Source organism: Dermochelys coriacea, chromosome 11 (assembly GCF_009764565.3).
Source record: "Dermochelys coriacea isolate rDerCor1 chromosome 11, rDerCor1.pri.v4, whole genome shotgun sequence".
NCBI lineage: Eukaryota > Metazoa > Chordata > Testudines > Dermochelyidae > Dermochelys > Dermochelys coriacea.
In genome coordinates, this window is record NC_050078.2 from 79,670,178 (window position 1) to 79,693,791 (window position 23,614).

At 44.8% G+C, this 23,614-nt stretch overlaps 1 protein-coding gene across 6 annotated transcripts in view; it reads right to left on the reverse strand.

Annotated features, from left to right (window-relative positions):
- Positions 1–7,301: 7,301 nt before the first annotated feature.
- LOC119863710 (butyrophilin subfamily 2 member A2-like) overlaps positions 7,302–23,614 on the reverse strand; it is a 57,039-nt gene continuing 40,726 nt past the window's right edge. For 2 of the 6 annotated variants that reach the window (XM_043505847.1, XM_043505843.1), the window contains 7 exons: positions 23,286–23,306; positions 23,020–23,040; positions 14,651–14,671; positions 13,418–13,438; positions 12,660–12,680; positions 12,516–12,542; positions 7,304–8,111 (listed from right to left, as the gene is read on the reverse strand). In XM_043505847.1, the coding sequence (XP_043361782.1) occupies positions 7,600–8,111; positions 12,516–12,542; positions 12,660–12,680; positions 13,418–13,438; positions 14,651–14,671; positions 23,020–23,040; positions 23,286–23,306 (644 nt within the window). In that variant the 3' untranslated portion in view covers positions 7,304–7,599. Of the gene's footprint in view, positions 8,112–12,515; positions 12,543–12,659; positions 12,681–13,417; positions 13,439–14,650; positions 14,672–23,019; positions 23,041–23,285; positions 23,307–23,614 lie in introns of all 6 variants that reach the window. The other 4 variants (XM_043505845.1, XM_043505846.1, XM_038422497.2 and 1 more) reach the window with 4 other exon arrangements.

Genomic DNA, 23,614 nt, shown 5'->3' on the forward strand with positions numbered 1-23,614 from the left:
CTATTTAGAGGCATGAGAAAATTTGGAAGGTTAGACAGGCTTCAGGGTGGTGGCATTAGCTCAACTGGAAAAGTGCTGGCTTTGCATGGGAGAGGTAGTGGGATTGCTCCCCATGTTCTCCAGCCAAGTCTCTTGGGGTGAGGAATTGGCCCCTTTCTTGCTGAGCACCGACCACCCTTTGACCCCTCCTCCATGCTCCTCTGCACAAAGCTGATTGGCTAGGAGGGAGTGTCACTCAAGGACATGATGACTCTGCTCCCTGGGATGCATTGAGTGAATGAGCAGACGGTGGGAGGTGCCTGATGCCATCATAGCTGTAGGTCATGTAGCCCACATGGCCTCCTGAGCTCAGCCCATGATGGAGGCATACAGACAGCTTGGAGTGAGCCAAACCAGCTAAGGGCTGTGTGTGGCCATGTATCTGTGGGTGTCTGGCCAGGCCAAGGGAGGGAGTTAACTGGATGCTGTTCCAGGGAGTTTGTGTAGGTCCGGTTGGAGATCCTGAGCTGGGTCTGCTCCTGGGTTTGTTGGGTTAGATAAAAGTGGTGTTCTCTTCTGAAGTGTGGTGCTTGTTCTAGGGGCTAACTCTTATCCCTGCAACACATTTCATGCAGGGGCCGTTGGTCTTTGTGCCAAGGTGCGTGGCTGGGATCCAGGACTATAAGCATCCCCCCTTCCTCGACACTGTTCTACCAAAGTCCGCGGTTTACCTGGCTGGTGCCTCGGCCTGGGGCCAAAGGTGGGGAATTAGCTTAAGTGGTAGAGGACTCACTTTGCCTGTGAGCAGTAGCAGGATTGATGCCCACATTCTCCAAGCGCTGACTTGTAATTTCTGCTCCCTTCCCTCTTGGCCAGTGTGGTCAGCCCACCTGCCTCTTTCTTCTCCTGTGTTAGCCTCCCTGTCATTAGCAGTAGGCAGAAAAGCAAAAGAGCAAAAGCCATCTTTCACCATGCCTCAGTGGGTCACAACTGAGAATACCAAATTCAGGGCAAACTGCTGAGAAATGGGGCAGATACACCCCAAAAGTGGTGGTTATGCTCCCAAAAGAGATACCAAACCAGCAACAAAAGTAAACTTCTATATCACCACATTGGCTAACAAGAAGTCAGAAAAGCAGTCTCCTTAGGCATTCCAGTCTTTATATTGTCACCAAAAACACTGAAATTACTGATGGGTGGTTATTGGAAACCAATTTCATCAACTAAAAGGGTTCTTCTGATCCTAAGGGACCAGCCACATACCCAGGTTTCAGAGTAGCAGCCGTGTTAGTCTGTATTCGCCAAAAGAAAAGGAGTACTTGTGGCACCTTAGAGACTAACAAATTTATTTGAGCATAAGCTTTTGTGAGCTACAGCTGACTTCATCGGATGCATGCAGTGTATTTTCCACTACATGCATCTGATGAAGTGAGCTGTAGCTCACGAAAGCTTATGCTCAAATAAATTTGTTAGTCTCTAAGGTGCCACAAGTACTCCTTTTTTTTATACCCAGGTTGATATACAACTCAGATCTTAGCCCAGTAATCATGCTGTTGCTAATCCTTTAGTATCTAAAATCTAAAGGTTTATTTGCAGGAAGAAAGGAAGGAAGGAAGGAAGGTGAGAGATAAAATTGGCTAAAATTTAGGAATCAAATATATACCATAACTGCAAAATTCTTGGATCAGGCTTGCAGCAGTGATGGGATAAACTGTTGGCTTATTAAGTCTCTGGTTGTTTTTGAATCATTGGAAGGTCCTCAGTCCTTTGATTAGAATGCTCCCATTAGTATAAGGTCATAGTCAAGAGGTTTGAGCAGGAAAGAGGCAAAATGGAGATGTGTCCAGGGCCTTTTATAGCTTGAGGATGGAAACCCCCATTGTTTCAAACAAAGCCCTCAGCAGAGATAGTGGAAAATTACAGGTAACAAGATGGTGTTTGGAGTCGCATGATTTCACTTAGTCACAGCAGAAGCCATTACCTATACTCCAGATGGAAGGTTCACAGGAAAGTCCATTGAGCGTAGATAAGTGTGTGAGCTTATCTAATTGAATTATGACCATATAGACCATTATTGCAACCACTGTCATATAGTTGCAACAAATCTTGTACAAAGATGGTGAAGTGAGGTGTCTATGAAAAGGTTAGGAATACCCGTGGCACCTTAAAAGTGAGCTGTAGCTCACGAAAGCTTATGCTCTAATAAATTTGTTAGTCTCTAAGGTGCCACGGGTACTCCTTTTCTTTTTGCGAATACAGACTAACACGGCTGCTACTCTGAAACCTATGAAAAGGTTGTAATTTGCTGGTTATGCATATGCTGTCTGTATGTGTGAATTATTCTTAAAAAGAAAAGCAGTACTTGTGGCACCTTAGAGACTAAATTAGAGACTAATAAATTTGTTAGTCTCTAAGGTGCCACAAGTACTCCTTTTCTTCTTAAATTAAGTATCCTCATACCTTCTAGTCAACTGTCTAAATGGGCCATCTTGATTATCACTACAAAAGTTTTTTCTCCTGCTGATAATAGCTCATCTTAACTAATTAGCCTCTCACAGTTTGTATGGTAACTTCCAACTTATCTGTACGTATATGTATATATGTTCCATTCTATGCATCCGATGAAGTGGGCTGTAGCTGACAAAAGCTTATGCTCAAATAAATTTGTTAGTCTCTAAGGTGCCACAAGTACTCCTGTTCTTTTTGCGGATACAGACTAACACGGCTGCTACGATCTGTATTTCACTGTTTGCTTCTGAGTAGCACCAATGAAGCATTTGGCCAGCTTATTGAGAAAAGGCTAAACTTTTCACTTCAGAGAAAAAATGCATGAAAACAGTTTTATAAACAAGTAGCTAAAGACACAAACCAAACCAACACCGACTGTGACACCCCCCTTCCCCAAGAAATAAAAATACAAACATGAAATGCTCAGGAGGTCAAGTGCTGATGGGCTCAGTGAACAGCTTCCCCCTGGGTTTATATCTGGTGCCTCCCTCCTCTCACTCCTCTCTGCACAACATCCGGTTCTTCCTCTCTAACCCTCAAAGGAGCAGCCCCAGCAGGGAGTTGCAGCAGGGAAGGGGGGAGAGAGGCAGTTTCTGCAGCCCCCACAGCAGGTCCCAGCAGCCATGGGGAGGAGCTGCCAGGGCATCTGTGCTGGGTCTCAGGCACTCAGGGCAGAGAAGCAGCTCCCCAGGCTGGCTTTGTTAATCCGAGACCAGGTGCTCTCATCTCTGTGACCCTTTTCCCCTCCAGACTCTTTGCCATCTGAGCTAGAGCCAGCTGGGGAACAGGGAGCTGCAGCCTCTGTAACCAAATGAGAACGTACAAAAGTGGGTCCCATTACCCAGGCTGAGAACTGCAGTGACATCTCTGCTCAGTGTCAGGTGCCCAGGACAGAGGCAGTTCCCTGGCATCCAGGCCTGTCCCAGCCAGAGCAGGGCTGCTGGGGAGTGTGAGAAATAGTCCCAGCCTCCCCCAGGACCGAGCCCTGCCCTCACACTCTGATTCTCTCTCCCTAGTGACTGTGACTCTGGATCCAGACACGGCTCATCCCCAGCTCATCCTATCTGAGGATCGGAAAAGTGTGAGATGGGGATACACCCGGCAGGATCTGCCTGACAATCCTGAGCGATTTGACACTGAGCTCTGTGTGCTGGGCTGTGAGGGATTCACCTGGGGGAGACATTGCTGGGAGGTGGAGCTGGGGGATGGGAGGCGCTGGGCTGCGGGGGTGGCCAGAGAGTCTGTGAGGAGGAAAGGCTGGATCAGTCATAACCCTGAGGGGGGGATCTGGGCTGTGCAGTGGTGGGGGCATCAGTTCCAGGCTCTCACCTTCCCTGAGACCCCCCTTCCCCTGAGCCGGGTCCCCAGAAGGATCCGGGTTTCTCTGGACTGTGAATGGGGGCAGGTGACATTTTTTGACGCTGATAACGAGGCCCCGATCTTCACTTTCCCGCCAGCCTCTTTCACCGGGCAGCGAATTCGTTCCTGGTTCTGGGTCTGGACAGGATCCCAGCTCAGACAGTATTGCTGAGACATGGGGGGATATCACCGGGGCGGCTCTACCAATTTTGCCGCCCCAAGCAGTTGCCATGGAATTGCTGCCGCCCCTGAAAGCCACCGCGGCGGGAAGAGCGGCAGAGCTGCCGCCAAATTGCCGCCGCGGGACATGGACTGCCGCCCCAAGCACCTGCTTGGAAAGCTGGTGCCTGGAGCCGGCCCTGGATACGACTCTGGAGACCCTCTCTAGTCTCACGCCCCCTTGTCTTTGTGACATTGGAAGTCTCCTGTCTTCCTTCAGACTTTCTGCCATCCAATCTCTATGACCCTGGATGCCCTGATAGGTGTCGGACCTGTCAAAGCATAGAAAGCAGGGGGCAGCTTCTCTGCCTCCTCCAATCTCCTCGACCCAAGGCTTTTGCCGCCCGTATGGCACTGTCCTCTATGGCGCAGGAGGACTCTGGGAATTCTGGCACAGACGGTGCTACTGAGACATGGTGGGAACAGCTCAATGGGCATGAAAAAATGGGAGTCTCTAATCACAGTCATCCTAGTCTCTATGATACTGGAGGACGCTCATCTACCTAGCCTGTGGCTCATCTTTATGACCTTGGAGGGCACCTGCCTACCCAACTCCAATATCTAATCTCTATGACACTCCCCCTCCCTGCCTGCAGCCCCGCCCCGGGGATGGGAAGGAGGGTGTGTGAATAACTCTGGGGCTGCAGGAGGAGCATAGGAGCCTTGAAGGGCACCTGTGGGGGCGGCAGGATGAGAACTGTTGGAGGGTCAGGGACAGAAGTGATGTGGGGGTTGCGGCTGTAACTACTAGCGGGTCTGGGGGACAGCAGATGTGGGGGTGGCAAGGACACTGAATTAACTGTGATCTGGGAGGTTTGGGGAGAAGGTGGATCCTCTGCACCAGCAGGGAGCCTGGGAGATAGAGACCCAGTCCCAGGGACTGGGAAGTGTGACCTCCGGGACACTGGGGAAGGGATGCTGTGGTGAGGAGGAGGGGCGGGGGGGATGTCATTCGGATGAAGGTGAGCTGGCTGCAGGGAGGAGAGAGGCAGGTACAGAGCAGGTTTAATCAGAAGGGAGAGAAGAAATCAAAGGGGGGAGGAATAAAGTAAAACAAGAGTAAATAGAGAAACCCGGGGAAAGGCGTGGGGGGTAGGGAACTAATGTGAAAAGAGTGAAAGCAAAACAATCCTGAAACCAGAAAAGCTTGAGGCAGAGGAGAGGAAGGGAAGAGTTTGGGGAGAAAAATGGGAACCTGTGTTGGAATGATTTGTGATAGGAAATAAAAGAGATTTAGGGGCAGACAGAGAAATAAATGGATGGAAAACAAGTGCTAGCTAAAATGATGTGAAAAACTGGTGAAATAAAATAAAAGGCAGAAGGAAAGAAAACATGAGAGGGAGATCTATAAAATCTTTCTGAATGTGTGACTGTAACTCATTAACGGGGTGAAAGTAAGCAGAGGGACTTACTGGTACCCCGGGTCCCTCCTGGGCAAGGTGTGGGGGGGGTGGCTCTGGCCACCGGAAGGGGCGGGGCCTCATGTGGAAGGGGCGGGGCTGGGGATCAGGCTCCCCCAGGCAGCCCTTCATTGCCACCACTGTGATTTGAAGGGCCACCCAAGGCAGCTGCCCCTTTTGGTCCCCCCATCAGGGGCCTTGCCGGACCCTACAGGCAGGGTTGCCGATGCGGGGGAGCAAAAGTGGCAGCGCTTTAACGTTGGCCACATGGTCTGGTTATGAAAGTTCCCTCCCAGTTCCCTTTAAGCCTGACGTTTACTGAATGTAAATAAAGCATATAAAAATGTTTCCTTGTTTATTTCCCTTTCATTTTCCAGCTGAGATTTTTGAAGATAGTCGTGGAATTTTTTTTCTTCTGAACTGGTTGTGTCACCGAACACTAATGAGGATATGCATGTATGTCACTCTGGGATTGTCTACAATGCAATGTAAGCCCAGGGTTATTGGGTCTGGAGTCAGTTGGCCCATGTTGGAGAACCCTGGGCTTGAGCATCTATACTGTTTCTTAACCCTACATAAAGACATTTCTAACCTAGGGTCAAACCTGGGCTCTGGAGTCCACACTGCAGCATGTAGACCTGAGTCAAACCAACCTTATCCCAGATTCCCCAACATCCACCTGAAATGTAGCCGCTGTGGCACTTTGACCATGTTTCAGTGTAGCAAAACTTTTCTGCCCACCCTGCTTGTTACAGGCAGTTTGAACAGCCCGCCAACAGACTGCTGAGGAGTGATATTGGTCTGTGTGTGCCCAGCTACCAGAGCCAGCAATACGGAGAAGGCACCTTTTGAAGAAGTCCTCTTGCTTGCACTTTCACTCCTGCATCAGAAAAAGGACAGAGCTTCCTCTGAAATGTCCACCAGCACTTCAAGGAATTTTCTGACCCACCAAAGGCACCTGATGGACTGTATGATGGAGCAGGAGGAGAAGGAGTACCCTGGCATGGCAGAATCACACTGGCATATGCTGCTCAGTATAACTGGCATAGCTGCTGGTATTTCCTAGGTAGACTGGCACAGGGCCACAAGCGGAGACTGGTGAGATCACATCATCCTGCAGACCTGGGATGCCCACCAGAAAGTCCAGAGTTTATGCAGGAAAAAAAGGTACTGCTCCTTTAAAAAACAAACAGTTTGAAAGAAACAGAGAAAAAAGAAAATAACAAGCAGAAATAACAGTATTTAAAATACATGCTATATTTACAGTCAGGAAAGGTGAGAATTACAAACAATTAAATGTAATAATCAGAACACAGAGAAGAGAGTGTCCAAAATCTGTGAGAATAATTTAAGGCCCTAAAATTGCTTTTTTCATGAACAAAGCGATTGATTTAATAAGCCATCCAATAACACAATCACTTTCCATAATATTTAACAGTTTTATTCCCTTTCTCTTTACTTATCCCCTTTCCCTTTCTTTCTCTCTCCATTTCCTTCCAGCATCTCCCTCTCCAGAAAAGCCCCATGTTCCCCTTTCCAGTCTTCAGCTTCTCCTCTCCCTATCATAGGCGCCAACTTCTACTGGCGCCGGTGGGTGCTCGACCCCTCTCAGCCCTGGCCCCAACCCGACTCCACCCCTGCCCCGCCCCCTCCTGTCCCTATTCCAACCCCTTCCCCAAATCCCTGCCCCGGCCCCGCCTCCTTCCCTGAGCGCACCACGTTCCCACTCCTTTCCCCTCCCTCCCGGAGCTGGCTACAGCTGTTTGGCAGTGGCAAGCGCTGGGAGGTAGGCGGAGGAGTGGGAACATGGCACGCTCAGGGGAGCGGGAGGAGGAGGAGGAGGTGAGGGGGGGCGGGGATGGGAGCTTGGCTGCTGGTTGGTGCAGAGCACCCACTAATTTTTCCCCATGGGTGCTCCAGCCCTGCAGCACCAACAGAGTCGGTGCCTATGCTCCCTACAACCCCCCATCTCCTCCATCACCCCCATCCCCCTCTCTAGAACCATAGCAGTGTGTTGTAAACCATCTGAGCTGTCCCTGGGACAATGACTAGTTCAGTCCATTTCTGGTCCACAACCAGAGTGAAGCCCAATGGGATATTGCTACCCCTGACTCCACCTCCCTATCTCCAGGCCTCAGGGGCAGATTTTGAGCAGGACGCCAATCCCCACCCAGAAGAAGGGAAGGATTGTCTCCCCAGTGAAAGATGCTGATATGAAAGTAAAGATCAGGGTCTCATTACCAGTATCATAAAATGCCACCCACTCCGCTTCATAGTCCAGATAAACCCCAATCTTCTTAGGTCTCTCACTCAGGGGCATGGGAGTTTCAGGGGAGGTGAGAGCCCGGTACTGATCCCCACACCGCTCTACAGCCCAGATCCCCTGCTCAGGGTTAAATCTGATCCCGCCCTTCCTCCTCATAGACTCTCTGGCAACACCCACAGCCCAAAATCCCCCATCTCCCACCTCCACCTCCCAGTAATGTCTCCCCGAGGTGAACCTCTCACAGCCCAGCAAACAGAAAGAATGGAATCTCTCTGGATTGTCCGGCACCTCCTGCCGTGCAATTCCACGCCTCACGCTTTTCCGATCCTCAGACACAACGAGCTGGGCATTTGCTGTGTTTGGATCCATGGTCACATTCGCTGCAGTGGAGAGAGAGAGAATCAGGACGCTGAAGGCAGAGCCAGAGGTGCAGCAATGCAGGAATGGCCGTCCCACTCCCCACGGGCCTGGCCCCCTGCCCCTTCTCCTCCCCCCAAAGGCCTGCCTCCTGGCCAGGCCAGAAGCTGGAGCCCGACCTGGGGAACCTGTGCAGCTGTGGGGAGTCATGGACCCTCCACCTGCCTGGGGTGGGGGGGCCCAAGGGCAGCCCATGGCCCTGCCCCCCAGAGGACCCCCCATCCAAGGCTGATGGAGGGTCCATGGCTCTTCGCAACAGCTGCCCGGCTGTCGCTTACCATGGCCCGGTTGCAGCTCTTTGGCCCCCATCGAGGCCCTGTCCCCAGGCCAGGCTGGAAGCTGGATCTGGGTCAGGGTAAGAGCCACGCGGGCAACTGTGGGGAGCTGCAGAACCTCCACCTGCCTTGGTGGGGACCCAGGGGACGGGGACATGGGCCAGGGGCTGCTCTCGCCCCTTCCCACATCCCAGGTTCCAGCTTCTGGCTTGGCCCAGGGGGCGGGGCCTCCGGAGGAAGAGAAGGGGCAGGGGCAGGCCCATGGAGGCGGGTGGGGCCTCATGCCCCCCCCCCCCCAGTTTTAGGATGAAGGATCCATCACCCCTGGGCAGAGCTCATCTCTGGGGGAAGGTTTGATCTGCCCCAGCTCCTTCCTCCAGGATTTGCCCAGCTCTGAATGGGGAGGAGCTCCCAGATCTCAGCAGAGTGCAGGGCAGAGTCACAAACCTGAGCAGGAACAGGTCAGTGACAAGAGCAAAAGGTCATCTGAGCCAGGCCTGAGATGCAGACTCTTTCCTCTCCTGCAGATGCCTCTCCCCAGAGAGGGGACCAGAGACCCAGGAATGCTGGGGATTTTATTCCATTTCTTTCTCATGGGCAGAACCCCTGCTGTGCTCCTCCTTCCTAATATTTAAAGTCAGGTCACACCCTAACATGATTTGATATACCCCTAACTTAAGTTCCATGGGGAATAATCAAGGCCAGGTAGAAAGGGATATCTGCCAAGAGGCCACCTCTACTAGAGTGAGGCGATCCACAAGAAAAAGGAATTAGGACAGGCTGAAGAAGCAGAGAGATGTTTTAGCACAAACAGTGATTAAAGTAGATTGAAACACAATGGGCCGCTCTCACAACTAGAGTCGGTGACATTGTGAGGCCAAAACTTTTGCTGGTGAAAAATGCAGATTCAATAACACAAACATTTTCCAAATCCATGTCAATTTTGCCAAATTGTTTGTTTAAGAGAAATAAAAATATTAAAAAAAAATCAGAATATTTTGTTTTGACATTTTAAAAATGAAACATTTTGATTTTTTTGGTTGAAAACAATTTTTCTTTTCAAAATTTCCCTTCATTTTATTTTTAAAAAAGTAAAAAAAAGTGTATAAATGCTCAAAATAAAACATTTTGTTTAAATCATTTTGTAAACTCTCTACAAATTTTCATTTCTGGTCTGACCCAAAACAAATCTGTCTTCATTTTTTTGAAATTGCCAATGAAATGAAATATCCATTTTTCACCCAGGTCTGCTCATGACATTATCTAAGGAGGAAGGAGGAGATCATCTTCTGTTTTCAGCAGAGGAGAGGAAACTTCTCTCCTATCTACCCCCTGCCCCCCACTCTCTATCCTTTAACCATCCATGGACGTTAGTCCAGTTCTCATTCGATGTAAGTCACTGCAGAGTAGTGCCAATGTAGATGTAGCTCACTTGCAAGGTAAAAAATTGGGAAAGCAGCTGTCCTTTGGTTACCCTACACTGCAGTGGCCACTGCAGAACTGACCTTACCATCACCTTTCTATGCTCAGCGGCTCTGGGGTCATCTCAGCTGGGAGTTACTTGACTCTTCAAATGCATGGGTTGAATTTGCAAGCCATGTTCCCCTAACAATCATGTTCTGATTATTGTTAGCGATATTCCTGTGTATGCGGTTTGCAGGGAAAGCAGGGCTTACAATGGAAGCTCACTTGCATCCTCAACTACAGAAGACATAGGTGGCCCACATCTGATTTAGGTGTCTCCAGCTTGGCATCCAGGTGGAATGAAGAAGGACTGAGAAGGTGGTATCACTTTTTCCCTTTGAAATTAAATGTAGGCAATCTCCCATCCCAAAGCTAGATCTGACTGAGAATTCTCATCTGGTGTGGGGTCCTGGCATGGCAAAGGATAAGGCCAATGCCCCATTTCAGTGTTTGAAACAAAACAGTTTGACTTTTTGATTCAAAAAGATTTTTCTTTTTGAAATTGGCTTCAATTTTGTTTTAAAAGATATTTTAAAACTTTATAAATTAATCAACCATTTCTGGTCAAAAGACATGTTTCATTCAACCTGATTTTTTCAACTTTTCAGTTTGCCCAATTTCTTTAAAAAAAAATCATTTTGAGCCACCCTGAAATAATTTTTTCATTTTATTTACAGTAGAACCTCAAAGTCATGAACATCCCAAGAATGGAGGTTTTACGTAATTCTGAAAAAAATGTAATGATTGTCTTTTCAAAAGTTTATAATGTTCAATTGACTTAATGCAGCTTTGAAATTTTACTATGCAGAAGAAAAATGCTGCTTTCCCCCCTTTTTTTAGTAGTTTATGTTTAACACAGCACTGTACTGTATTAGCTTTTTTATTTAATTTAATTTTATTGCCTGATTGTGTACTTCCAGTTCCAAATGAGGTGTGTGGTTGACTCGTCAGTTCATAAATGTGGTGTTTGTAACTCTGAGGTTCTCCTGTATTTATTTGTTTTCAGTACAGCCAGCAAACTGAAGAATTGGCTATTCACACACCTCCACTAAGCACATCAAATGACTGCCATAGAATCAAACTTTAACAAAAAATGACAAAGTAGTCTTTTCCCCTGAAGACAAAGCTCCCAGTATAGCCTGATCACTAGAATGGCTGACAATAAAAAAGGACAGACAATTTCCACCAAATCATATATCAGGAATAAGGAGGTCTGTGTGGGGAAGGAGATGTGTTCAGTGCTTAAATTTGTGCCAGGGCATGCCAGTGTTGAGCTCTGGCATCTCTAGGCTTGGCAGTTTGTAGCCCTGGTACCTCTGGGCTTGCTGCATCAATTCTGAATGTAAAAAAACTGCTTGAGCCCTGGAACCTCTTTCATTACATGTTAAACACTGGATGTATATAAGAGCAGACCCATGGAGCAGCAGTTGAAACCCATGTGGGAAGCGTTTGTGCATCTTTGTCTTCTTCTCCCAGAACTGTGCAAATAACTGATTTTTAGGTTCACACCAAAATAAATTTAAAAAAATCATTTTGGGTCAACCAAAAATCTTAAAATGTGTTTGTTTTGGGTTGTTTTGGGTTGAATGCCATATATTGTTTGACACAGAATAAAACATTTTGTTTCACTTTTGAGGATTTTTAAACCTGAAAAAAAAAATGAAGTAAAATTTGAAATGAGAAGTCTTTTTGAATAAAAAAAATCATAATATTTCATTTTGGAAATTGCCAAAATGGAGATTGGGGGAAATTGAGCTTGGAGAGGAGGATAGGAGGAGATTTGGGTGGAAGGGAAGAAATCTTCTTTCATGTTGCAGGAAATGTCTGCAGGCAGGGAGAACCTTGTGGGTGATTTGTTGAGTTCAAACTCAAAAGAAAAATCCTACCTTGGGCCCAGACTTAGCCTATCAGTTTTCAGGCTAAGAATCACTTTGCTTTTGTTCTGTTGATCTCTCTTCTCTTCCTTTGTTACTTCCTTGCTCATACATTTTCTTTCAGGTATGTTTCCCCTTTTCTTCCCCTATCCTGCCTCTCTCAGTCAGGTTCCTAATTCTCCTCTTCATATCCTTTCTCTGATACCTGATCCCTTTCCTTCAAACAGCTGCTTCTTTCTTCCTCATTCCCCAGGGCTCTCTTTTCTTCATTCTTTCCCAATGTTCTTCTTCCCTCATGCTGACCTCCCCCTTCTTCCTCTTTCTAACCTCCCTGCCCCAGGATAACCTTTACTCCCCTTCTGGCAAAAAAGAAATTAAGTGATTTGCCCAATGTCAGACAGGAGAAGGGATCTGAACTGAGGCCTTCAGAATTCTACCCTAGCCACTGGACTGTCCTTCCCCTGCGAATGTGCAAAGAATAATATCAGGACAGCATCCCATTGAAGTACTCCCTGAGCATGTATTATCCAGAAAAATGTTAATTCACTCCTCTCTGTGTTCCCAAAGGAAGATTCCCCAGCTCTATAGCTCACTTGGGGAACTGCCTTCACCACTCAAACTTCAACCAGAGAAACTATTGCATTATTTCCTACTTGTGTTTTGTGTTGTTTTAAACTATTTCTACAAAGAAAGGGAGCAAGGATCTTTCAAGGAAGTGAAATTTGGACATTAACTAAACACAAACTTTACTTACTTGGACAAACTAGGGCTTTTCTCCATTCTGAAACCAAGCAAATCAAATAAAGGTGAGCGCTCATGTGAATAAGTTCATTGTTAAGCTGAATCTGATGAATAAAAAAGGATGCATTACAGAAAAAAGAAGGGGAAAAAAGCTTACCAAGTTCTCTTTGAAGTCCACCTAAATAATAATAATAGTAATAATAATTAAAAAATCAGAAATAAAGACATTATGGAAGAGCTTTTCTCCCAAGATTAAATGAAGCCCGACCCCTTCATCAAAACCATCTCAGGCCCAAGACTTTTTAATCAGTCTTTGGGAAACAATTCCCTTCCAAACCCATGGATAAGGCACCTCTGAAATCTTCCAGTATCAATTATTCTAGCCCTAAGTGGGGTTAAAGGCCACATCCGATACACAACCACTACACAGGGTGGGACAGGGGTTGTAGGCAGTGAATTTATGTAATGTGATGATCACTGTAGACAAACTCCTTACCTACAGATAGTGTTGTATCTTTATTTTAGTGTTAAATTGTTGTCTTGTATGTTATTATCTTGTTACATCTGATCTGGGACTTTAGTACAAAGTCAAGGCCTGCGTGTGTGTGTTGGAGTTGGTACTCACAGTGTTCCAATACATTTCTGTGATTCCATAAGGAAGTATTATAAAACTCCAGACTAGAGCTTGTCAAAACTCAGAATGTATGTCACACTGTTTCATTAGGTGGCTGAGAATCTGGACCAGCATATCTATTCAATACCCTTAGTTTTAATCACTATCTCACAATCTTTCTTGGTGACAATTCATTTGTTGTGTGTTTGAATTCAGCCTGCAGTTCCTGTCTGGGGAGAAAAGTAGATGGAAAATGTCATGAGAAGATGCAATCCATACAAAAATGAGAAAATATAACTTACTAATTTTTTCATTCAGTTCACCTTAAATAAAAAGAAAAGGAAAAGGCAATTAAAAATTCTCTTAGAAAGTTTGGAAATTTAAAGATCACTTTTCATTATAGTCATTCAGCTCACGTACATAGGCCTTGAATTATTTCAGTGGAAGTAATCACATACTTAAAGTTAACCATATGCAAGAGTGATGGCCACCATCCTGTTTGATGCACCAGGGATTTAACTGTGGACCTCCAGAGCTAAAAAAAAGACCAAATTGCTGTAGATTTAGCAAGGGTCTGTAGCAGACTCATATTGTATGTAGAGCAGTACGCAGGCAGGCCTGTAACACATTCACCAGTGGGTTGTATAATGCAGAAGGATCATGGCTGTTCATTACTATTAACATATACCTTCCCGTGGTATTCTAAAGACCTGAATCTACACTGAAATCAGTGGGGCTGAATTCAACCGTTCACTCTCATGGCTCCAAACTCAGGATCAGGAGCTAAGATTACAGGTCAAAAATGCATTATAAACACCCAATCTGACCAACACTCAGGCACATAAATAAAGTTACTCATGCATGTAAGTATTTGCAGGCTTGGACTCTTAGACACTGATGATGCAAAGAGTGATGCTCGTACATAATTTTAAGCATGTGAGTACTCCCATTGACTTCAACAAGGCCACCTGTTTGCTGAAAATGAAGCATAAGTTTAAGAATGCATTGGCTCAGAGCTCCAATATCATTTTTTAAAGATTTACAGTTTTGCAGAGCAAGATGTCTTTAGGTCTGATTATTAATTGTTAGAGCTGGTGGGAAAATTGCTTGTGTTTGGGGGGGGAGGGCATGTGACAATTTGGTTGACATTTTCCCCACCCCTTTTTGGTCATTGGAAATAAAAATGATGATGATGATGAAAAATCAAAATTCAGAATATTTTGATTACTATTCTTCATGGCCCATTACCCTTTGATTGCACTGGAAGTGGTGTGCGTGCAAGAAATGAAAGAAATGAAATAATTAACATTATTATCAAAGTCTGGTTTTTATTCTGACATACCATTTTGTAGACAATGATTTATTACAAAGACCCCAATCCTGCAAATGACTGATCTGCTGTGACCTCTGAATTGTAGCAAAAGTTAGTGCATTTGATTCTCAAATTGACATCATTCCTTTAATTAAAAACAACAACAATTTAACCGTGTACAACTTCATATGAGAGGTTAGATTGGGAGAAAAATTGAACTTACTAATATTTTCAAGATGTGCCCCTAAAATAAAGCAAACAGAAATAAATACAAACTATTTAAGAGTTTTTTCAATGAACAAAGATTTAAATATTTTTTCTCCATTTTATATTGATTCCTAGTGTCCAGATAATCATTAATTACATTTCTATCCATATTGTGGATTTTCTGGTTACAAGTGAAACTAAAAATTCAAAGGTTTACAGTTTTGAACTGTGTCTAGAAGTGGGGCCCAGTTCTGCTTCTGGGAATCTGAGGTGTACAGAGATTGCAAGCCCTGAAATGGTAACGGCTAACACCACATGAACAGTTAATATTCATTCGGTTCTATAACTCAGTCTTTAGACTTTCTACTTTCCTTATCCTTAATATGTATTGGTTTAACTTTCTTCTAATATGGTACATCTCTCCATTATATCCCTTCCCTTCCTTCAGTCACCAGAGTTCCCTCTCTCTCTTCCACTTCTGCCACCACTGAGAACAGCCGAGCTCCATCCTCTTTGGAACCCCCGTTCAGGCAGTTGAAGGTTTCTATCAAATCCGCCCCCACTCTTCTCTTCTGCAGACTAAATAAGCCCAGTTCTCTCAGCTGCTCCTCGTAAGTCATGTGCCTCAGCCCCCTAATCATTTTTGTTGCCCTCCACTGGACTCTCTCCAATTTGTCCACATCCTTTCTGGGGGGGCGGGGGGAGGGCAAAACTGGACACAGTACTCCAAATAACAATATCATAGCATCTGGGGGCTAATGCTGGTATGGCTGAGGTAGGGGAGACATTTATCATGCAATCTAGAGCCTTCATGTCATGTCACTTTCCTTATCCTTAATATGGATTGGTTTAACTTTCTTCTCATATGGCATATCTCTCCATGATATCCTTTCCCCTCCTTCTGTCACCATAGTTGCCACCCTATACTGGAAACCTACTGACCGCTATACCTACCTACATGCCTCCAGTTTTCATCCAGACCACATCACACGATCTATTGTCTACAGTCAAGCCCTAAGATACAACCACATTTGCTCCAACCCCTCAGACAGAGACAAACACCTACACGATCTCTATCAAGCATTCTTACAATTACAATACCCACCTGCTGAAGTGAAGAAACAGATTGACAGAGCCAGAAGAGTACCCAGAAGTCACCTACTACAGGACAGGCCCAACAAAGAAAATAACAGAACGCCACTAGCCATCCCCTTCAGCCCCCAACTAAAACCTCTGCAACGCATCCTCAAGGATCTACAACCTATCCTGAAGGACGACCCATCACTCTCACAGATCTTGGGAGACAGGCCAGTCCTTGCTTACAGACAGCCCCCCAACCTGAAGCAAATACTCACCAGCAACCACACACCGCACAACAAAAACACTAACCCAGGAACCTATCCTTGCAACAAAGCCCGTTGCTAACTGTGTCCACATATTTATTCAGGAGACACCATCATAGGGCCTAATCACATCAGCCACACTATCAGAGGCTCATTCACCCGCATATCTACCAATGTGATATATGCCATCATGGGCCAGCAATGCCCCTCTGCCATGTACATTGGCTAAACCGGACAGATTCTACGTAAAAGAATAAATGGACACAAATCAGACATCAAGAATTATAACATTCAAAAACCAGTCGGAGAACACTTCAATCTCTCTGGTCACTCGATTACAGATTAAAAGTCGCAATAATACAACAAAAAAACTTCAGAAACAGACTCCAACGAGAGACTGCTGAATTGGAATTAATTTGCAAACTGGACACCATTAAATTAGGCTTGAATAAAGAGTGGGAGTGGATGTGTCATTATACAAAGTAAAACTATTTCCCCATGCTTATCCCCCCCCCATCCCATACTATTCCTCATGCATTCTTGTCAATTGCTGGAAAAGGCCCATCTTGATTATCACTGCAAAAGTTTCCCCCCCCCCCCCCCGCCTTCTCCTGCTGGTAATAGCTCACCTTAACTGATCACTCTTGTTACAGTGTGTATGATAACACCCATTATTGCATGTTCTCTGTATATATAAAATCATCATAATGTATTTTCCACTGCATGCAACCAATGAAGTGGGCTGTAGCCCACGAAAGCTTATGCTCAGATGAATTTATTAGTCTCTAAGGTGCCACAAGTACTCCTTTTCTTTTTGCGGATACAGACTAACACGGCTGCTACTCTGAAACCTGTCATGTGAGTTGTTCAAAGGGGCCAGGAAGCAGCTGATGTCTTCCCCAGCATGGGCAAGTCCCTAGCAGGCTTTGAACTAGCATGGCCAGCTTCTGCATAACCACTCTGCAGCCCACGACAATGGGGCCACGCAACAAATAAGGAGGGGATGTGGCTAGAAAGCACCGCCTGCTGGTAACATCTGCCTGGTGACAAGACTTAGAGTAGCTGCAGCCAGGTGGTATGGATTACATACAATAGCCCATAGGCTGCTATAATCTAAAGCTGGGTGAATAATAGGGTTTTCAGATTTCTGCAATTCCAAATAATTGGCGGGGAGGGTGCATTTCAGGTTGAACCACAAAGATTTTTTATTTAGTTATTCTCAGTGAATGAAAAGGTCAGTAAAAAATTAGTTCCAGGTTGACCAAGATACTTTGTTTGACCTGAAATGAAATGTCTTGTTCTGATTTCAAGCATTTTCTTAAAAAAATAAAATAAAGGAATTTTCAAAACAAAAAGTCATTTTGAATCAAAAACTCAATGTTTCATTTTGAAAATGTGAAACCAAAACATTTCAATTTCTTCAGATTTTTTACACCAAAACAATTTGGCAAATTCAACATGAATTCTCAAAACATTTTGATATCACTCAATATCACTCAGGGGAGTTTGAGTGGGAGTTCTGTTGGAGGAGAAGGTAGTTGTACTTGGTTTTGTATTTTTAGTATTTGTATTTGTGTGTGTGTAGGGGTTTTGTGCTGAGAGAGCAGCTGAGCCCTGCCTAGGGGGTGGGGCTTCTGACTAGGGGCCCTATAAAGGTAGCCAGCCAGTCAGGCAGCGGCACAGGAGCTAGCAAACAGAGCTCTAAACAGGGGAGTTTGTATTGTGGTGCTTGTTTGGGGTTTGCTTTTGCTGGAGGGGTGGTCTTTTTGGCGTGGCTTGTGTTTCCCAGATTAACAGGATTTAGGTGGGAAGGCGATGACAGATACAGAGGCAGCTGTGGGAGTGACTCCTGTAGTGGAAGACACATTGAGGATGGCTGGATGTGGAAGCTGTGGTATGTACATGATCCTGGAGGGGGGAACCGGTAAGAGTTTTTTCTGCATGAAATGTCGTCTGATAGAGCTGATGGAGGAAAAGATCTGAGGTTTGGAGATGCAGGTGGAAAGTCTGGTTGAGTTTAGGAAGGGGTTTGAGCAGATGATGGAGCAAAGACATGAGGTATCTGAAGGGAAAAGCTCAGACTCACAGATGGAACCAGGGCTGGGGAATTTTGAGGAGAGACTGGATGAGGAAAGTGGTCAGTGGAAGCATGTGACTCAAAGAACCAGGCAGAGAAAAAGACGGGCTAGTGAAGGAGAAATAGAGCTTAGGAACAGGTTTGCAGAGTTGGAAAATGAAGAAGGGGCTCAGCAGGTAGTCGCTGAAGGTGGAAGGGTAAGGAAGAAGAGAAGAGAGGCTAGCCCTATAGAAAAAGGGGAAGAGTCAAGGGAGACTACACCAAATATGAGCCCCAGGAGGATACAGGATGGGTTGAAGAGAATTGTAAGGGAAAATAGGAATGGAAAGAACTTGCAGCCAGAGGGAACAGGGGAGAGACTAGAGAATAGCACTGTCACCAGGAAAAGGCAGGTCTATGTGATCGGGGACTCTTTATTGAGAAGAATAGACAGGCCTGTAACTAGAGCTGATCCTGAGAATAGAAGGGTGTGCTGTCTTCCGGGTGCTAAGATACGGGATGTAGACCTGAGGTTGAAAAGGATCCTCAAGGGAATGGGAAAGAATCCCCTAATTATCCTTCATGTGGGAACAAATGATACAGCCAGATTCTCGCTGGAAAGTATCCAGGGAGACTATGCTAGGCTGGGGAAGACGCTTAAGGAAATTGAGGCTCAGGTGATCTTTAGCGGGATCCTTCCTGTTCCTAGAGAAGGGCAACAAAGGTGTGACAAGATTATGACTGTCAACAGATGGCTTAGGCAGTGGTGCTATAAGGAGGGCTTTGGGATGTATGGCCACTGGGAGGCATTCACGGACAGAGGTCAGTTCTCTCGGGATGGACTTCATCTCAGTAGAGAAGGAAATAGACTTCTAGGATCGAGGCTGGCACAACTGATAAAGAGAGCTTTAAACTAGGAATTGGGGGGAGATGGATGGGAGATGTCCAGAAAATCTCCACGCCAGATTTTAGCATTGAGAGGGAAGAAGATGAAGTAAGAAAGGATACAGCCATGGGTAGGAGAATGTATATAAGGAGCGAGGGCGGTGTGGATACTAGTCTAATAGGTTATACTGGCTGTAGAATGACTGTGCCTAATAGGGTACAATGTGTGAGCGAGGCCAAACAGCAAAAATTAAGATGTTTGTACACCAATGCGAGGAGTCTAGGTAACAAAATGGAGGAACTAGAGCTACTGGTGCAGGAAGTGAAACCAGATATTATAGGGATAACAGAAACATGGTGGAATAGTAGTCATGACTGGACTACAGGTATTGAAGGGTATGTGCTGTTTAGGAAAGACAGAAACAAAGGTAAAGGGGGTGGAGTAGCATTGTATATCAACGATGAGTTAGAATGTAAAGAAATAAGAAGGGATGCAATGGATAAGACAGAGTCTGTCTGGGCAAAAATTACATTGGGGAAGAAAACTAGTAAAGCCTCTCCTGCGATAGTGCTTGGGGTGTGCTATAGACCTCCGGGATATAATTTGGTTATGGATAGAGCCCTTTTTAATTTCTTTAATAAAGTAAATACTAATGGAAACTGCGTGATCATGGGAGACTTTAACTTCCCAGATATAGACTGGAGGACCAGTGCTAGTAATAATAATAATAGGGCTCAGATTTTCCTAGATGCGATAGCTGATGGATTCCTTCATCAAGTAGTTGCTGAACCGACTAGAGGGGATGCCATTTTAGATTTAATTTTGGTGAGTAGCGAGGACCTCATAGAAGAAATGGTTGTAGGGGACAACCTTGGTTCAAGTGATCATGAGCTAATTCAGTTCAAACTAAATGGAAGGATTAACAAAAATAAATCTGCAACTAGGGTTTTTGATTTCAAAAGGGCTGACTTTCAAAAATTAAGGCAATTAGTTAGGGAAGTGGATTGGACTGAAGAACTTATGGATCTAAAGGCAGTTGAGGCCTGGGATTACTTTAAATCAAAACTGCAGAAGCTATCGGAAGCCTGTATCCCAAGAAAGGGGAAAAAATTCATAGGAAGGAGTTGTAGACCAAGCTGGATGAGCAAGCATCTTAGAGAGGTGATTATGAAGAAGCAGAAAGCATACAGGGAGTGGAAGATGGGAGGGATCAGCAAGGAAAGCTACCTAATTGAGGTCAGAAGATGTAGGGATAAAGTGAGACAGGCTAAAAGTCGAGTAGAGTTGGACCTTGCAAAGGGAATTAAAACCAATAGTAAAAGGTTCTATAGCCATATAAATAAGAAGAAAACTAAGAAGGAAGAAGTGGGGCCGCTTAACACTGAGGATGGAGCGGAGGTTAAAGATAATCTAGGCATGGCCCAATATCTAAACAAATACTTTGCCTCAGTCTTTAATAAGGCTAGAGAGGATCTTGGGGATAATGGTAGCATGACAAATGGGAAGGAGGATATAGAGGTAGATATTACCATATCAGAGGTAGAAGCGAAACTGAAACAGCTTAATGGGACTAAATCGGGGGGCCCAGATAATTTTCATCCAAGAATATTAAAGGAATTGGCACCTGAAATTGCAAGCCCATTAGCAAGAATTTTTAATGAATCTGTAAACTCAGGAATAGTACCGAATGATTGGAGAATTGCTAATATAGTTCCTATTTTTAAGAAAGGAAAAAAAAGTGATCCAGGTAACTACAGGCCAGTTAGTTTGACATCTGTAGTATGCAAGGTCCTGGAAAAAATTTTGAAGGAGAAATTAGTTAAGGACATTGAAGTCAATGGTAAATGGGACAAAATACAACATGGTTTTACAAAAGGTAGATCGTGCCAAACCAACCTAATCTCCTTTTTTGAAAAGGTAACAGATTTTTTAGATAAAGGAAATGCAGTGGATCTAATTTACCTAGATTTCAGTAAGGCATTTGATACCGTGCCACATGGGGAATTATTAGTTAAATTGGAGAAGATGGGGATCAATAGGAACATCAGAAGGTGGATAAGGAATTGGTTAAAGGGGAGACTGCAACGGGTCCTACTGAAAGGCGAACTGTCAGGCTGGAGGGAGGTTACCAGTGGAGTTCCTCAGGGATCGGTTTTGGGACCAATCTTATTTAATCTTTTTATTACTGACCTTGGCACAAAAAGTGGGAGTGTGCTAATAAAGTTTGCAGATGATACAAAGCTGGGAGGTATTGCCAATTCGGAGAAGGATCGGGATATTATACAGGAGGATCTGGATGACCTTGTAAACTGGAGTAATAGTAATAGGATGAAATTTAATAGTGAGAAGTGTAAGGTTATGCATTTAGGGATTAATAACAAGAATTTTAGTTATAAGTTGGGGACGCATCAATTAGAAGTAACGGAAGAGGAGAAGGACCTTGGAGTATTGGTTGATCATAGGATGACTATGAGCTGCCAATGTGATATGGCTGTGAAAAAGCTAATGCGGTTTTGGGATGCATCAGGAGAGGCATTTCCAGTAGGGATAAGGAGGTGTTAGTACCGTTATACAAGGCACTGGTGAGACCTCACCTAGAATACTGTGTGCAGTTCTGGTCTCCCATGTTTAAAAAGGATGAATTCAAGCTGGAGCAGGTACAGAGAAGGGCTACTAGGATGATCCGAGGAATGGAAAACTTGTCTTATGAAAGGAGACTTAAGGAGCTTGGCTTGTTTAGCCTAACTAAAAGAAGGTTGAGGGGAGATATGATTGCTCTCTACAAATATATCAGAGGGATAAATATAGGAGAGGGAGAGGAATTATTTAAGCTCAGCACCAATGTGGACACAAGAACAAATGGGTATAAACTGGCCACCAGGAAGTTTAGACTTGAAATCAGACGAAGGTTTCTAACCATCAGAGGAGTGAAGTTTTGGAATAACCTTCCAAAGGAAGCAGTGGGGGCAAAAGATCTATCTGGTTTTAAGATTCTACTCGATAAGTTTATGGAGGAGATGGTATGATGGGATAATGGGATTTTGGTAAGTAATGATCTTTAAATATTCAGGGTAAATAGGCCAAATCCCCTGAGATGGGATATTAGATGGATGGGATCTGATTTACTATAGAAAATTCTTTCCTGGGTATCTGGCTGGTGAATCTTGCCCATGTGCTCAGGGTTTGGCTGTTTGCCATGTTTGGGGTCGGGAGGGAGTTTTCCTCCAGGGCAGATTGGAGAGGCCCTGGAGGTTTTTTGCCTTCCTCTGTAGCATGGGGCATGGTTGACTGGAGGGAGGCTTCTCTGCTCCTTGAAGTTTTGAACCATGATTTGAGGACTTCAATAGCTCAGACATGGGTGAGGTTTTTCATAGGAGTGGTGGGTGACATTCTGTGGCCTGCGCTGTGCAGGAGGTCGGACTAGATGATCAGAGTGGTCCCTTCTGACCTTAGTATCTATGAATTTCCTTCCCCCCCCCCCCAAAAAATAAAATTGCTAAAAAAATCCCACCCCTCTGGGCTACCTTACAGTAAGGCTGGGGTCTGTGTAGAACTGGCCAGGGAGCCATAACTGATTCCTCTCCATCTTCTGCAGCTGCAGCTCTCAGTCAGCATTCTGAGGGTCCGTCTACACTACCCGCTGGATCGGCGGGCAGCGATCGATCCAGCAGGCATCAATTTATCGCGTCTAGTCTAGACGCGATAAATCGACCCCCGAGCACTCTCCCCTCGACTCCTGTACTCCAGCGCCGTGAGAGGTGCGGGCAAAGTTGATGGGGGAGCGGCAGCCGTCGACTCACCGCCGTGAAGACGCCACGGTGAGTAGGTCTAAGTACGTCGACTTCAGCTCCGTTATTCACATAGCTGATGTTGCGTAACTTAGATTGCTTCCGCCCCCCCCGCCCAGTGTAGACCAGGGCTGAGTCAGTACCCTGACTTCTAGTCACTTAAACATTTTCTCCCATTGCCTTTTTACATCAGATCATTCACTGTATGTCTAATCTAAACTGCAGGAACTTTGAGGGTAGAAAAATAAAATTATGTTATAATGGAAAGTAACACTCTACAAAAAAGTTTCAACTGGAGGAAATATAACTTACTAATTTCTTCATGGAGTTCACCTAAAAAGAGAGAAAGAAATCCACATAAATAATTAGAAGCTTGTAATATTTTATCTGAGTGCATCCAGATTTAGGCCTGATCCTGCAAACACTTATTCACGTGTAGTAGTCCCACTGAATTGCATAAAGTTACATATTGGCTTATGTCTTTGCAATATCTGGGTTCAATTATTATTACACGGGATTTTTCTTTACTGCCTAAAACTTCATGTTAGATATTTCATTAGAAGAAAAATAGAACTTACTGATATTTTCAAGGTGTTTCCCTAAAATAAAACAAAAACAAATACAAATTATATCAATTTATATTTTCATTTAAATTTTATTTAGGAACTTTCAGTGAATAAAAATTTCAAGGATTTTTTTTTTCATTTTTACATTAATTCCCAGTATCAAGGTCATCAGTACTAACATTTTTCTTTCATGTTGCTTTACGCTTCTGGATTCATTACACATACAGATCAATCCTTTCAAAGGTTTACAGCTCTGAATTATTTGTAGGATTCAGGCCAATTCTGCTTCACAGACCCTAATCTCCTGTTGGCTTCACTAGCAATCGAGAGTGCAAAGACTG